Source organism: Canis lupus, chromosome 18 (assembly GCF_011100685.1).
Source record: "Canis lupus familiaris isolate Mischka breed German Shepherd chromosome 18, alternate assembly UU_Cfam_GSD_1.0, whole genome shotgun sequence".
In the NCBI taxonomy this organism is placed as follows: domain Eukaryota; kingdom Metazoa; phylum Chordata; class Mammalia; order Carnivora; family Canidae; genus Canis; species Canis lupus.
The window spans coordinates 15,071,714-15,087,414 of NC_049239.1; the positions used below are offsets into that span (position 1 = coordinate 15,071,714).

A 15,701-nucleotide genomic window follows, 5' to 3' on the forward strand; every position below is an offset into this window, starting at 1 on the left:
TATTCATGAGAGACACAGACAGAGAGAGCAAGAGAGGGAGAGACACAGGCAGAGGGAGAAGCAGGCTCCATGCAGGGAGCCTGACGCGGGACTCGATCCCAGGACTCCAGGATCACACCCTGGGCCAAAGGCAGGCACTAAACCGCTGAGCCACCAAGAGATCCTCTGGACTTAAAGAATTTAAATGTGATGTAAATAATGTCCTGAGAGCGCCACCCACCCCCGCCCTCTCCCTCCATCCGCCAAAATGCATCCTTTATTATTATTATTTTTTAAATGCATCCTTTAAAATAGAGTGCATCCCCTTTTATTTGGGATGACTTCAATGCTGTCACTGCTTAGAAGGCAGGAGGCTGGGTGAGGTGGCCCTTTCAAGGATCTGCCAGGAAGCCGGAGATCCTCAAAATTCTGTGAGGCCAGCAGCACAGGCACAGGAGCCTTTGTCGAAAGAATCGGTGGGGAGAAATCAGACAGCTGAGAACTCTCATCAGACACATAACCCACAGCACAGCTACCATATGTCTTCAGGCTCTTGCCTGTCAAATCCATCTTTACCCTGCGCTGGTAAGTGGAGCAGGGCTGGCAACGATTTCTGCAGGCCTAAAGATTTTCTGAACCATTCTTTTAAGGCTTATCTGTTGATGAAAGAATAAATCATGATCCCCAGGAAAGTGGAGACGGCAGGAGAGCAGCTGGTCCTGGGAGACATGGGTGGCCCTCGAAACGGCGCCGGGGAGATGCTCGACCTCTGCTCTTTTGCAGACATCACTGGGCAGGGAGGGGGATCCACCTGGTGCCAGGAGAGCCATTGTTCTCAAAGCCAGAGCACCCTCCTTGGCCCAAAATGATAAGTTCGGACAGGCCCCCAGGAAGAAGCCGTGGCAGCCAAAGCAGCACGAAAGAAGCCAGGTAGGCCTCTGCCGCACCGAGCTAGGAGGACGAGGGAGGACTGTCCTCAGCTGTGGGATCCCCTGCCCGGGACCAGACACAGAGGAACGGAGATAACAAGGAGCTAACTACTCCCAGGATGTTAGACCCAGCGGGGGAACGAGCTGCAGCCCTGGGCTCCCTGAGAGAGTTCATCCCCATGAACAGAACAGGCATGATGAAAGCAACAGGGCCAGAGTGAGCACTCATCCTTCCCTTTCAAACACTGCTCCGCAAAGAAGGGCCGCTGGTGAGGTGACACATGCGACTAATTGGGAGAGTCCGGGAGGCACGGGCGTGCGGCCCCGCAGACGGGAGGGCCAGACCGAGAGGCTCCGGCCGACCTCAGGGGTAGCTGCCAGGCTTGCTTGTCACCAGAGCACACGGAGTAATAAATTCGCTCCAGCGCCCACCAGCACATGGAGGAGGTGGGGTGGCTGTGATCCCATGCCGGGGAGAGGCCCACACCGCGGAGGCAGGGGGTCAGAATTCTTGGGCTTCTTTCCAGTGGAAAAAATTCAACCTGTTGTTCAGGGTCCACTGCCCAAGGTTGGGATGCCGGACAGGCCAGGGGTGATGGTAGGGGAAGTGGGGACAGTGAGAAAGGGGACGATGGGAGAACGTGGGAGGCAGTTGTGACACGATGGCTTCCAGATGCCCCCAAGTGTAGACGCAGCCAGGGATCTATATGCAGGTGAAGCAGCGGCCAGGGCTCTCAGCACCTTCCTTTCTGCTGAGAAAAGGTGGAGTCTCTGGGATTGGTTTTCCAAATCGTGTGGCACCATCTTGCCATCATTTCCTCCTCTTTGTTCATCAATTTAGGATCTGAGGGCTCTTGCCAACAGTGGCGAAGAAAGGAGACTAAATATTCCAGTGGATGGATGGCTGACATTTATCCTGGGGAATGAGGTTGGCAAGGGCACACAGGAAGGCTTTTTGCTTTTCTCTCTCTCTCTCTCTGTCTCTATCTCTGATTCTTGTTTCTTCTGGGGATGGCTTTGACCCATCCCACCATCTCTGAGCTGCTTGCTTCCCTGTCTCCTTTAAACTCCCAGCCGAAGTACCTTCTCAGCTCAGACCAGAGGCAAGTTACCTTGGAGAGGAAGCCCAAAACCTTCGGGGGGCAGAAGGGACACCAAAGATAAAAGTATCTGGGTCAAGGGGGCCTGGCTGGCCAGAGGACATGTGACTCTTGATCTCAGGGTTGTGAGTTCAAGCCCTACACAGGTGTAGAGATTACTTAAAATTAAATCTTAAAAAAAAGTGGGGCATCTGGGTGGCCCAGTCGGGTAAGCGTCTGCCTTCAGCTCAGGTCATGATCCCGGGGTCCTGTGATTGAGCCCCATGTTGGGCTCCCTGCTCAGCAGGGAGTCTGCTTCTCCTACTCCCCCTGCTTGGGTGTGCACACTCTCAATCTGTCAAATAAATAAATAATTTTTTTTTTTTTTTTTAAGAAAGGCATCCAGGGCAGCCTGGGTGGCTCAGCGGTTTAAGCGCCTGTCTTCGGCCTAGGGCGTGATCCTGGAGACCCGGGATCGAGTCCCAGATCAGGCTCCCTGCATGGAGCCTGCTTCTCCCTCTGCCTGTGTCTCTGTCTCTCTCTCTGTGTCTATCATGAATAAATAAATAAAATCTTAAAAAAAAAAAAAAAAAAAAGAGGCATCCAGGTCAGTTCCCAGGTTCTCCTTCTTCATTCTCCTTTAGTTGCTGGACATCCTTAGAATTCTCACCCAAAACAACAGAGTCTCCTATCACCTTCCTACCGCCAAGACGAAGCCCACCCACTGGGCATCAGAGACGTTTACTCAGCCCCTTACTACTCATCTGGACTTTGGAACCATTTGAAATACTATTGCTCAGACTTTTTTCCCCTAATACCTTCCATTCCAATGAAAGAAAACTCAATCCCAGAGAGCTTCACATTAGCCTTCTCTTCTAGTTTCTGATGGGCTCCAATTCCACATCCCGCCTATGGACGTTGGGATTCAAGTGGAGTTCTGGAAGTGTTGGCAGTAGAGGGTATGAATGAACCATGCTTGTTATAAAGTAGAGAGAATTCCAAATTAGGAGATCAGTCACAGATATTAGCTGGCCTGGCTCCAGCTCTGTTACTAACACACAGTTGGGAAGAAGCATCACCAAAGAGATGAGTCAGCTGGCACTGTTCCAAATGGCTGGACCTCGTGTACCTGTGCTCTCATGGCTGAATTAAGAGGCACATTGGAGCTGGACATTGACTTTAGGAGAGAAACGCAGGCTGTACTGTGAGCATTTGAGGACCATTTGGCTTGGTTTTTAAATTTAGTTCATTTCATACCATTGCTCTGAATTATTCTATCCCCACATCATGTCTTTGTCTGCTGAACTCACGGTACTCAACATGTGCCCTGGCCATTTCTCACAGGAACTGGAGGCCTGCCCTTTACTCATACCAGCTCCCGCGACAAGAGCTAGACTTGAAACCCAAGGGTCTAATTTCCTTTCCAGGATTTACTGGGCTTCACAAAGAAGTATATCAGAGGAAGGCCACTCGGGCGCTAGAGAATCTTCCCACCTGGTATTCCATCAACACCTGAAGTTTAACTTCTTCCTCTAGAAAAATAAAATCAACAGATCAGAACAAAGGTGACTAAATCAACCAGGCTTTTTAAGCAGGCTCTTATAATGTTTTTTTTTTTTTAAGTCAGGATATTGATGTATAATTTTGCATGAATTTTGTGATTTTGAGGTGGGAGAAGTAGATTGTATTTTTAATTACGGCGAAGTACACAAAAGAAAATTTACCATCCTGGGCACCCGGGTGACTCAGTCAGTTAAGCAGTTGACTCTTCATTTCAGCTCGGGTCAGGATCTCAGGGTCGTGGGACTGAGGCCCGGGTTGGGCTCTGTGCTCAGCGGGAAGGCTGCTTGAGATTCTCTCTCTGCCCCTCTGCCACTCCCACTCCACGGTGCACACACGTGTGTGTGCAAGCATACCACACATGCACTCTCTCTTTCTCTAAGAAAAGGGGGGGGGGGGGCATGCCTGGATGGCTCAGTGGATTTGAACATCCAACTCTTGGTTTTTGGCTCCAGTCATGACCTCATGGGTTGTGGGATAAGCCCTGTGTCAGGCTCCGTGCTCAGCGGGGAGACTGCTTGAGATTCTCTCTCTGCCCCTCCCCCTCACTCTTGCACTCTGTCTCTAAAATAAATAGATCTGGGATACCTGGGTGGCTCAGTGGTTAAGCATCTGCCTTCGGCTCAGGGAGTGATCCCAGGGTCCTGGGATCGAGTCCCACATCGGGCTCCCTGCATGGAGCCTGCTTCTCCCTCTGCCTGTGTCTCTGCCTCTCTCTGTGTGTCTCTCATGAATAAATAAATAAAATCTTTTAAAAAAATAAAATAAGTAGATCCTTTAAAAAATAATTTAACTTAATTTAGTTTTTAAAGAAAAAAGAAAATTTACCATCCTAATCATTTTTAATATACAGAGCAGCAGTGTTAAGTACATTCACGCTGTTGTGCAACCCATCTCCCAAACTCTTTTCATCTTACAAAACTGCAACTTTGCACCATCCTTCTCTCCCCAGCCTTTGCAACCACCTTTCTGCTTCCTGCCTCTGAATTTGGCCACTCTAGGCACCTCATATAAGTGGAATCTTATAGTATTCATCCTTTTCTGATTGGCTTATTTCACTTAGCATAACGTTCATCCATGTGTAAGAGTCTCCTTCCTTTTTTTTCTAGATTTTATTTATTCATGAGCGACACAGAGAGAGGCAGAGACATAGGCCAAAGGAGAAGCAGGCTCCCTGCGGGGACCCCGATGTGGGACTCGATCCTGGGACTCCAGGTTCACGCCCTGGGCTGAAGGCTGATGCTCAACCACTGAGCCACCCAGGCATTTCGAATCTCCTTCTTTTTTAAGGCTGAATAATATTCCATTGTATGGCTATACCGCTTTTTGTTTATCCAGTCATCCACTCCTGGACACTTGGGTTGCTTTCACCTTTTGGTTATTTGAATCATGCCACTATGAACACGGGTATGCAAATCGCTCTTCAAAATCCCGATTTGTACAGTTTGTGTCTCTTAACATTGAGTGAAGGAAGCCTCAAAGAATTCTATATCTCGTGGTTTTACATTTTTTTACCATCAGGAAAAAATCAGGAACGCAGCACTAATTTTACCAGGTAATACCTTTACAGCCTCTCAGTGTGCTGACTCTTCAGGGGCTTCTTGGGCCTTCTTCAGCCATGTGTGAGTGCTTTGAGAATTGCCATTAAGTAGAAAGTAGCAGGTTAGCTGTATCTCGGTGACAGACCTGATCAAAGGCAGAGTTATCAGGGACTTGGTGTATTACTGAAACCCACCCGTTCCCGTTTCCCCTCACATGCGACTCGAGTCCCACACCGTCCCTCCCCAGGCCAAGAAAGCACGTGGTCGTAAGATAAAAGTGGTGAAGTCCAGCTACAATCTGCTTCACCGCTGAGTGCCCTTCTCACTGACGAACACCTATAAATAACATCTGTGATCCTGCTTCAAAGGCAGCAAAGAGGCAAGGGCTGAGGGGTTGCCGAAATCATTTCATGAACAAGTTGACCAAAAAAATCGATCTGTGACTAAATCTTAGAGAAGGAAGAGCTGGCCAGCCATGTGGACAGACCAGACTCCTCCCCTGCAAAACCAGCCTCTCTCTCGTGCCCTACATTGTCTGCAGGCATGTATAAGCTATATTCTAGATCATTTGGCATTCAACTAGCTAAGTCGGCGCCACTCAGCTCAGAGATGATTGGGGGGCTGCGGTGTTAGCGTTGTGCCCTCCTGCAAGGAGGAAAAGGGAATCTAGTTCAGGAACCAAAGAAAAGCTTATTCCTCTCATCTTTGAAGACCCTGAGACAGAGTCCTCCACAGCCCCCCAGATGCAGGGTCCTGCGGCCTGGAACACACAGAAATCAAATGCGTATCCATTACGGGAGAAATCGTAGGCAAGTGGAGCTGAGGTGACAGATTTTGAAGAGCAAACATGCACCTTTGTGCTCTGTCTTCTCAAAATTCATCCTCTCACCTGCCAGCCTTGAGAATTGCCTATTTACATAACTAGCTGCCTAAAATGGAATATTAGATAATGTTACATGGTGCCTCCCTCGGCTGGAGCCCAGCCCCGGGATGTGAGAGATCCAGAAGTCCTCCAACAGCATGTAGCATGGCACGCTGGCCTGCAGCCATGCCTCCGCGTGGCGTGAGCCTGTCAGCACTCCCGGGCTAAGCAGATGTCAGGCCCCATCGCCGAGGTGGGAGACCAGCGAGCAGCAGGGGGAGGGGACGTGATTCAGCAAGTGGCACAGTGGCACGCCGTCTTCAGGGGACAAGCAGCACCTCCTCCCGAGCTTCACGGCGGGTGCCTTGTTCTGCCCAAGGTGCTGTCTCAGGGCCCGCCGACACGGAGGGAGCGGGGAGGGGGCCGCAGGCGGCTGCGATGCCAACCCTGGCGCCGCGCCAGCCTCGAGCCCCCCCCCCCCCCGCGCCCCGTTGGTCCTTTCCGAGGCACACGTCTCCCTCCCATCAAAACGGGAATCCTGCTGCTCCCGTATAAGAGGCGTATCAATAAGTCACAAGGAATGTTCTGATGATGATAAGCGCGTCTAGCTTCTCGGCGGACCACACGTATCAAAGAAGGCAATTGTGTGTATTTGTTCGTTTATTTTTCAGCGTTCCGGTTCCTGTAGTCAGTTTAGAGAAAATTCCTAACCTAGTGAAGGCAGATGGTGCCAATGTCAAAATGAACTCTGCAACCACTACCGCGGTCACCTCCTGCTCCTCCTCATCCTCTGCCGTCTCCACCCCACCTTTAATTAAGCCAGTCTTGATGTCCAAGCCAGTGCCACCTTCCCCAGAGAAGATCTTAAATGGCAAAGGAATTTTGTCTGCCACAATAGACAAGAAACACCAAAATGGCACCAAAAACAACAACAAGCCTTACAGGAGACTTTCAGGTACGTGTCTGTGTCCTTCGAGTCTGGCTCACGATCTCGCTGCCTCTGAGCCACGTCCGTGACCGAGGAGTGCTGCGTTCTTGTAACCAGGCAGGCCCGTTTCGTGGTAAGGGGAGCCTGGGGTTGACCTGCAACCAGGAGCCCCACCTAAAACTGCGAGGGAGAAGGGGTTCTCTTTTTTGCGGGCTGGATGAGGTTCTCCTCGCTCGACTTGGGGCTCAGCAGGAGGGAGCCTCTCGGCCCGGAATGCAGGGGGCTTTACGGCCACCGCCACAGCCTGCGCGTGCTGAGGCCTTCCCATGCTGCCTGGCCAGACGGGCCCCAGGCTCCGTAGACGCCTCGCCACAGCCGGGAGGTTGGACAGCCACAGGGAGCCTCACTGCCCCGCAGGGCAGACTGGGGACAGTACCGGCAGGTGGTCTGCCCCCCTCTGACCTTGGGTTTTGGTTGGTTGCCAGGTTGATTATGTGCTCTGGGGCTGCGACCACCCTTCCCGCATAATCGGGAACACTTGGACTGGCACAGCAGGTGAGGCGTTGAGGGGTTTCTCTTGCATCTCCTTCTTGGGTGTCTGCGTAGACACTCAGGATGCCTGGAACAGGACACGTGGCCAGTATTTGAGACAGTGGTTGCCCTCAGGGGGGCCCCCAGGCAGACGATGTTTGCTTTGGATTTGTCATAGAACTCAATCTGGCAGTTCTACTTTCTCCCAAAGACCAAGAAAAGCTATAAACTTTATAACTTTTTCACACACTGTGGGCATTTATCAAATGTTGACTGGAAAAAAAAGAAAGAAGGAAAATATGGTGAAAGCCACCCAGTGAGAGAGAAACCGTGCCTTCCAGTAGGAGGCGTAGCTCTTAATCAGCCTAAGAATCGTGGGTCAATTTTATTTTTGACTTTATATTTGACTAATCTATATTTCAGTGTTTCTATCTTGCTTCTGTAACTGTTTAAAAAAATTATTTCTTAAAAGTACTTTGGACCCAAAGCATTCAAAGGGTTTTTACCCTAAAAAATCTCTCTATGTGCTACTCACCCACTATGAAGAAAGAAAGGTAGAGCCCGGCGCTCTCTTTGAGCGCTGCAGGGCCCTCCCAGAGTGGGGGGCGGAGGGGGGAGCCCCACTCCTGGCTCTCTTCCTGAATGGAGAGTTCAATTCCACTCTTCAGAGCTGGGTGGCAATGTCCCTGGAAAACCCAGGAGGCCCAGCTGGGCAGTGTCCACGGGCAGAAGCACGACCGTGGCTTCCAGCCTGCACCCCAACCTGGAGTCGTAGAGGGGTTTTTTGTGGTGTTTGTTGGTTTTGCATTTTGTCAGTTGTTTTGTCTCATTGGGTCTCTTGCTTGTTTCTATCTCCCTTTCACATTTGGCAGCCAGCTCCTACCCCCTGGCCAAACAACCTGCTCAGTCGCAGGCCAGCGTGAGTGCTGGTGTGGATCTGGGCCCGGGTCTGACTCTGACAGGCCCCAGGGAAAGAACTCTGTGGCAGGCAGCCTGGGGCCCGGCGCCCAGGCCCTCCTCGGTGGGCAGAGAGGGCTCATGGGAAACGGGCATCTCCAGGCCTCAGAGTTTTCTAGTCTTAAAAGTGAAGCCAAAAAATAAAAATAAATAAAAAAAGAAGTTGCAGGGATGAGGGCACCTGGCTGGCTCAGTCCAAAGAGCATGCGACTCTTGATTTCAGGGTCGTGAGTCCAAGCCCCACCACGCTGGGTGTAGAGATTACTAAAACTAAAATCTTTAGGAAAGAAGAAGATAAAGATGATGATGACAAATGACAAAAGCCAAAAAAGGGGTGGGAGGCATTTTGATGGCCAACCAGAAAGGCTGTCTTGGACATGAGAATGGTTTTCCTCACCCCCATCATCATCACCACCTTTGCAACCACTACAAGCCCCAGATTTTCTCTTAAAATCAGAACACATTCATTTATGAGGCTCAGGGTTTACTTCAGCCATCTCAGACAGCTCTTCAGGTAAATTCTTTTAGTTTACAGTCATTCAAATCTTTCATGGAGGCACCCAACCAATTTTATATACAACCCCCACCCACCGACCCTGTGGCCAGCCTCCCTGAGTGCCCAGAAGAGCTGTGTCATCCCTGTGCTGCGGGACTCAGGTGTTTGCTGGGAGCCTTCCAGAAATAGCACAGACTCTCCAAGAGGTAGAACTTTGAAGCCGAAAGGGTCCTTAAGAGGGATCGCCTCACATCCTCTCATTTTCCAGTCGGGGGGAGGCTTTTGGTAATCCAGAAGGTGCAAAAGATCCAAAGTGGGCATAAAAAGAGCAGGCTCCTTGGAAGTAACCTCACTGTGAGCCATCATCAACAGTCCAGGGAGAAGCAGGAGCTAGAGAAAGCCTGGCTCCCTGCAGCCCCCCTTCGTCCCCACCTGGTTGGCCAGCCTCTGCTCATTCCCATTTGGAGCAAGGGCCCCGCGCTGGGAGCAGAGCATGCTGCGAGACTAGCAGGCCCTACCCTCTATGCACCCTCCACTTGAGACAGCACACCCCAAACTCTTCCCCCGCCCCTGCCTGTGACACCGCCAAAACATTCCTGAATCAGATAAACAATGTTTCTGGTCAGCAAGGCTGCGTGGAAAGCCCAGAGCTGAGGACTTTGCAAAGCACAAGAGAGGCAGGTCATACTGACATGTCAAGGAATAATCTCCCACTTAAGTGGCTCAAACTAGCAGGAAGGGCAGGGGCGGTGGGGGGGAGGATGGGTTCTTGGAGCCGCCTAGGAAGAGTGGCCCTTGGGCCTCAGGTGGCTCTCCTGGCCCTGCAGCCAGCTGTGCCCCAAGTGCCAAGTACTTGGGGGAACCGTTTAAGTGAGATCAAGTGTGAGAGCATCAGGGCTCCTGGCCCTCCGGTGCGTGCCCGCACCCTGGTCTCCGTGCCTTGTGCTGCGTTCCACATCCCTCCTGAAGCTGGACCTGGAACTCTGGGGTCAAAGGGGAGTGCCATTTTACCCCGAGCGGTTCTTGAAGCATTTTAGCAGCCGGTTGGAAAAAAAAGAAAAAAGAAAAAGAAAAAGAAAGAAAGAAAGAAAAAAAAAAAAAAACCAGATTGCCTGACAATGTCTCACTTGTTGGTGCAAATGTGCATTTTTTTTTTAAATGTAGTCTTAATGCCAAATCCTATTTAGTCTCCTTTTTTCTTATATTTTTTGTTTGTTTCTTAAACCAGAGAGAGAATTTGACCCAAATAAACACTGTGGAGTATTGGATCCCGAGACAAAGAAACCTTGCACAAGATCCCTCACCTGCAAGGTATTTCTCTTTCCATAAAAAATACTTCCTGCTCTCGCTGGGGCCTTTGTCGAAATGTTTGCATGCCACTCTCTGCACACGGCAGGGTGTGGAACCTCGACATGACCCCCAGCTGTTCTTTGTAAGGGAAATGCTTTCTTCTCTTCCATGGTAGCAGAGTGCCTGCCTCAAGCTGGCTGGCTTTTTAAGAAGGAAAAAAAAAAATAGGCTTCCCCTGTTACTTGTGAGGCCAGACAGTAAATTGTATTTATAGGCACTCACAGGCGGTTCTAAACCCTGCTACGTTTTAATGTATGCAGGAGCGGCGGCGGCGGCGGCGGCGGCCTGAAAGGCAGCCCTGGAGGGGAGGGCGAGCGGCCGCGCCCCTGATCCGGCCACGCCGGGTGGCCAGGGGGACAGCTGAGCCCGGGCGGCCGCCATCGGGGGGCCCCCGGCCCCGTATTTCATCCCGAACTGCTAGCGCTTCCTGGGATCGCGGCCGCGGCCCCTCTGCCCGGAGGCTCCGGGCGTCTGGGCCACAGCGAGCCTCCCACCTGCACCTGGATTAACTCTAGCGCAGCCTCACCGCCGCCCTTCCTCCGGGCTCCCTGGGCGCTGCGCTGAAGCTCGTCATCCTGTGCCCGGTTTTGGTTTTTTTGGTTTTTTTTTTTTTTTTTGGTCTTTTTGTTTTTTGCTTTTTGGTTTTTTTTTGTTTGTTTGTTTTTTTGGAGGAAGCTTTGGCTTCTTAACGCCAGGAGTGTAGGGCATGGTTGCGTTTGTGTGGTGTCTGCCTCTTCCCAGCCACAGAACGGGAGCTGTTGCCTTGAAGTTGACTTTTCGAGCACCTCTAAATTCCCATGAATTGCTGTTTCTGAAATGGAGGGCCCGGGGAAGCAGGTTTATGTGCTGATCAAAGAGGCTGTGCTTTTCATCTCTCTTCTCCTTAGACGCACTCGCTAAGCCATCGGAGGGCAGTCCCAGGCCGGAAAAAGCAATTTGACCTCCTTCTGGCAGAACACAAAGCCAAGTCCCGGGAAAAAGAAGTTAAAGATAAAGAGCATCTCCTGACTTCGGCAAGGGAAGTACTTCCTAACCAACCTGGGCCGGCGCAGGACTCTCTGCCAGGACCTTCAGGGAGCTCTGGGCCAGAACCGAAAGTCGCATCCCCTGCCAAATCCAGGCCACCTAACTCTGTGCTTCCTAGGTAAGTCCCGCTTCGCTGGTAGAAGCCTTGAGTCCTCCCCAGGCCAAGTGACTCTGCTTTGCCGGGTCGCATGTGATCGGATCACATGGCAAATGGAAGTCCTAATAGTCCTACCTTGTAAGACGGCTGTGAAGTGTAAGTGAGATCGTGGGCATGAGGGGCTCAGCCAGTGCCCGCCACATAGCGTTTGGTGGATTTTAACTGCTCTCATCATCATCATCATCATCACCATCATCATCATCATAGCAGACCTATAGCAGACAGAGCAAGACTAATCTGGAAACTAATACCCGGAAGGATGACCCATCAGCCACTGGGCAACTTTCAGGTTGCCTGAGGTTTTAGATTAGTTGGACAGTCCCAGAGTGGAGAGTTGGGGCAGTCATCACACTTTACGAGCCCATTTGCCACATGATTTTGTGAATTTTTCCCACAAGTCTCCTACGATCAGGGCGAAAGGAAAATTGGCATCATAGAGGCTGTTTGTCCTTACATATCCCTCCACACCAAGAAAGCTGAGCCATCTGTTTGGGGTTTTATTTGGTTGTCCTGGACAGAGAGGAAAGAACAGAAAACAGAATTAAAACCCGTTTGGATTGAGAGCGGTTTAAAAATCCATGCATGTCTGTTTTCACCGGCCAGTGGAATACCGAGCAGCCGACCAATTTCCAGGTAATAAGACAGGGAGCCCTTCATTCAAAAATATTTATCTAGTGCTTGCTCCATAAGCAAAGTACGGGCATTCCTCCTTTTTATTGTGCTTCACTTTATTGCACTTTGCAGATATTCCTTTTTTTTTTTTTACAAATTGAAGGTTTGTGGTGGCCTGGCGTCGAGCAGATCCAGCAGCGCCATTTTTCCAACAGCATTTGCTGATTTCAGGTCTCTGTGTCAATAAAGTATTTCTTAATTAGAGCATGTACATTAGATATGATACTATTGCACGCTTAATAGAGCACAGTATAAGGTAAATATAACTTTTATATACACCAGGAAGCCAAAAAGTGCATCTGATTCGCTTTACTGCGATATTGGCTTTATGGCAGCGGGTCTGGAACCAGCCCCGTGGTGTCTCCCAGGTATGCCTGTACCAGGTCAGGTACTTTCAAGCAACAGTACAGAGATGGATGAAATTAGATCCTGCTTTTCAAGAGTTCAAAGTTTAGAAGATAAGACGCAAATATCCATAACTTCACGAAGAGGAATCATTAATGATAAAATATGAGAAGGGCAGACAGTGGAATTATCTGATCATTTTTAATGCATACAGCGTGAATCTCAAAGGGGGATTGTCCAGTCAGCAAGTAGGCATTAAGAGAACACAGTTATAAAAGAAGGGGAAAGGGATCCCTGGGTGGCGCAGCGGTTTAGTTAGCGCCTGCCTTTGGCCCAGGGTGCAATCCCACGTCGGGCTCCCAGTGCATGGAGCCTGCTTCTCCCTCTGCCTATGTCTCTGCCTCTCTCTCTCTCTCTCTGTGACTATCATAAATAAATAAAAATTAAAATTAAAAAAAAAAAAAGGGGAAGGACTTGATTTTTAAAAGCAAAAGCAACTATTTGGTGACAGTTGTTACAGATCTAGCACGTTCTCGTGCCTCCTGCTTTGGCGCAAGCCTGATCCAGTTTGATAGCCGGAGTCCCTTTGTGGGAACCGTCAGGTTCAAGCAGACACCACCAGGTGGAATGACCACCCGCACACATTTCCTGCAGCATACACGCTGCCGTATTGGGCCACCAACTTAGGTGTCACATCATTTTGCAGGATCATTTTGTAACTACTTCTCACTGTAACACCAGAATTTGGTGAAGGATATTCATTACCTTTCCTCAGCTTTTGAGTTAAGCAGGCTATTCCGTTCCAGATTTCTGGGAGGGGCTTTGGCTTTCAAAATTTTTTGTGGCTGTAGACCTTTTTTATTCCCACAAAGCCTTACATGGTACCCAATAGAAAAGCAGACTTGCTCCACCTAAAGCCAGCTCATCTCTGCTCCCATCACACATGTATCCAGGGCCTGCCCATCCTGGGGATCCGCTTGGCGTCCCCAAGGGCTCCGAGGGAACCTGGTTTGAAGACCCTCTTTTATTGTGGGTTCACCGTAGATTTTAACTGATGGAGGCACTTCTCACCCTACCTGGCTGAAGGGAGGAGCCAGGGGGCAGCCGTTAAAAAAATAAAACAGGCATGGAGGCTTAACAGTGTCTTTCTTTTTTTAAGATTTTTTATTTATTCATTCATGAGAGACAGAGAGAGAGCGAGAGAGGCAGAGACACAGGCAGAGGGAGAAGCAGGCTCCATGCAGGGAGCCCAACACGGGACCCAATCCCGGGATTTCAGGATCACGCCCTGGGCCTAAAGCAGGCGCCAAACCACTGAGCCACCCAGGGATCCCCTTAACAGTGGCTTCTTAATAGCCTTTTTAAATTTAGTTTTCAGGGGAATGTGTATCAATAGAGAAATGCCAGGTTTTATGTTCTTTTAAGGAAGTAGAAGGAAGATGGAGAGTGAGGTTCATCAGCAAAAAAGAATTATCTCTGAAAGGAAGGAGGAGGCCGAGGAGTGCATTACAAGCGTCGGCTAACAGAATAATTGTTAAGGATGCTTTTCAGGGTTGATATAGGCACCAGAAAACTCAGATATGAGCTGAGTTTCCAAACTTTGTGGGAAATAATGTCCTTTTCCGCTTGATTTTAGTTAGGATAAGACCCTATACAGTCAGAGATTGAAAAAGCATAATCAAAATTTGATGTCCTCCTTGGGGTGCCTGGCTGGCTGGCTCGGTAGAGCATGTGACTTGATCTCGGTGCTATGGGTTCAAGCCCCATGTTGGGTGCAGAGATCACTTAAAAATAAAATCTTTTTTTTAAATTTTTTTTTAATTTTTATTTATTTATGATAGTCACACAGAGAGAGAGAGAGGCAGAGACGTAGGCAGAGGGAGAAGCAGGCTCCATGCACCCAGAGCCCGACGTGGGATTCGATCCCGGATCTCCAGGATCACGCCCCAGGCCAAAGGCAGGCGCCAAACCGCTGCGCCACCCAGGGATCCCTTAAAAATAAAATCTTAAAAAAAGAAAAAAAAAAACAGAATTTAATGTCCTCGCGTAAAACTTAAAACAACATTTATTTTCTTCATACTAGCAACATACAATATATATAAATAGCTATTTCAATCACAGTAATCATCTATAATTGACCAAAAAAATTTATCACACAAGAACGGAAAATATTGCAGCCCCTTCCCAATCGTGAATTCTTTTTGTAGGAAATGCTAGCACGTCTGAATTTATTTTTTACGTATCATTTGATAACCTTGAAAATATTTCAGTTCTCGTATTCTTGAATTACAACCCACTCTTGTCAAGGGTTCCTGAAAAAAGAACTTAGGTCTAGAGCTGGAAATGTTAAAGTCAAATAGCAAGGGCTGGAAAAAGGTTGGAAGTGCAAACGTCAGCTCCGTGCTCTCCAATGACATGAGTGCAGCCATGTTTCTGAGCCTCTGCGGCGTCGAACTGTTAGTAAGTGGTAGTAGTGCTCCACGGAAAGCCATGTGAGTAATCCAAGGCCTTGGTGCTACCTGATTTCCATGTGCCCATCCTCCTGGCCACTCTTCACCAACCTGGGGGCTCTTGAATAACACACTCCTGTGCTCTTGTTTCTTTGCCCCAACTCTAGGGGAGCTTATTACATGCCCCCAAAGAGTCCAAGGGCTGTGGATGACCAGCCCAACCAAACCCATCAGGACTTTTGTGGAAAGGAGGAAGAGGCCAAAGGGTTGAGCCAGGCTCTGAGAAGCCAGTCTGGCACCCAAGAAGGAGAGAGGAAAGATAGGTCATGGAAGCCAGTGCTGACAAAATCCAGCCACATTCCCCTCTGTCTCGTGCGATGCTCACACATCTCATCTTAAAGTATGAAAATGGTGGTGCCTGGGTGGCTCAGTTGGTTGGGGTCTGACTCATGGTTTTGGCTCAGGTCATGATCTCAGGGTCCTGAGATTGAGCCCTGTGTCACGCTCAGCACCCAGCACGGAGTCTACTTGAGATTCTCTGCCTCTCCCTCTCCCTCTCTGCCACTGCCCCCCCGCCCTCTGCTCACACTCTCTCTCTCAAATAAATACTTGAGATTTTTTTTTAAAGATTTTATTTGTTTATTCATGAAAGACACAGAGAGATAGGCAGAGGGAGAAACCAACTCCCTGCAGGGAGCCCGATGCGGGACTCAATCCCGGGACTCCAGGATCACACCCTGAGCCAAAAGCAGATGCTCAACCACTGAGCCATCCAGGCACCCAAACAAAATCTTTAAAAAATAAAAAAAAATAAAAAAGGAATAAAGGAATAAACAGGG

The 15,701-nt window shown here is 49.5% G+C and overlaps 1 protein-coding gene across 14 annotated transcripts in view; it reads left to right on the top strand.

Moving 5' to 3' along the window:
• Positions 1-15,701, top strand: part of ATXN7L1 (ataxin 7 like 1) — a 245,328-nt gene that overhangs the window by 204,576 nt on the left and 25,051 nt on the right. For all 14 annotated transcript variants that reach the window (XR_005373183.1, XM_038562722.1, XM_038562723.1 and 11 more), the window contains 3 exons: positions 6,622-6,905; positions 10,091-10,173; positions 11,100-11,356. Coding sequence is in view for 13 of the 14 variants with exons in the window: in XM_038562722.1 (XP_038418650.1) it covers positions 6,622-6,905; positions 10,091-10,173; positions 11,100-11,356 (624 nt within the window). In the remaining variant the exon portion in view is untranslated. The remainder of the gene's footprint in view (positions 1-6,621; positions 6,906-10,090; positions 10,174-11,099; positions 11,357-15,701) is intronic.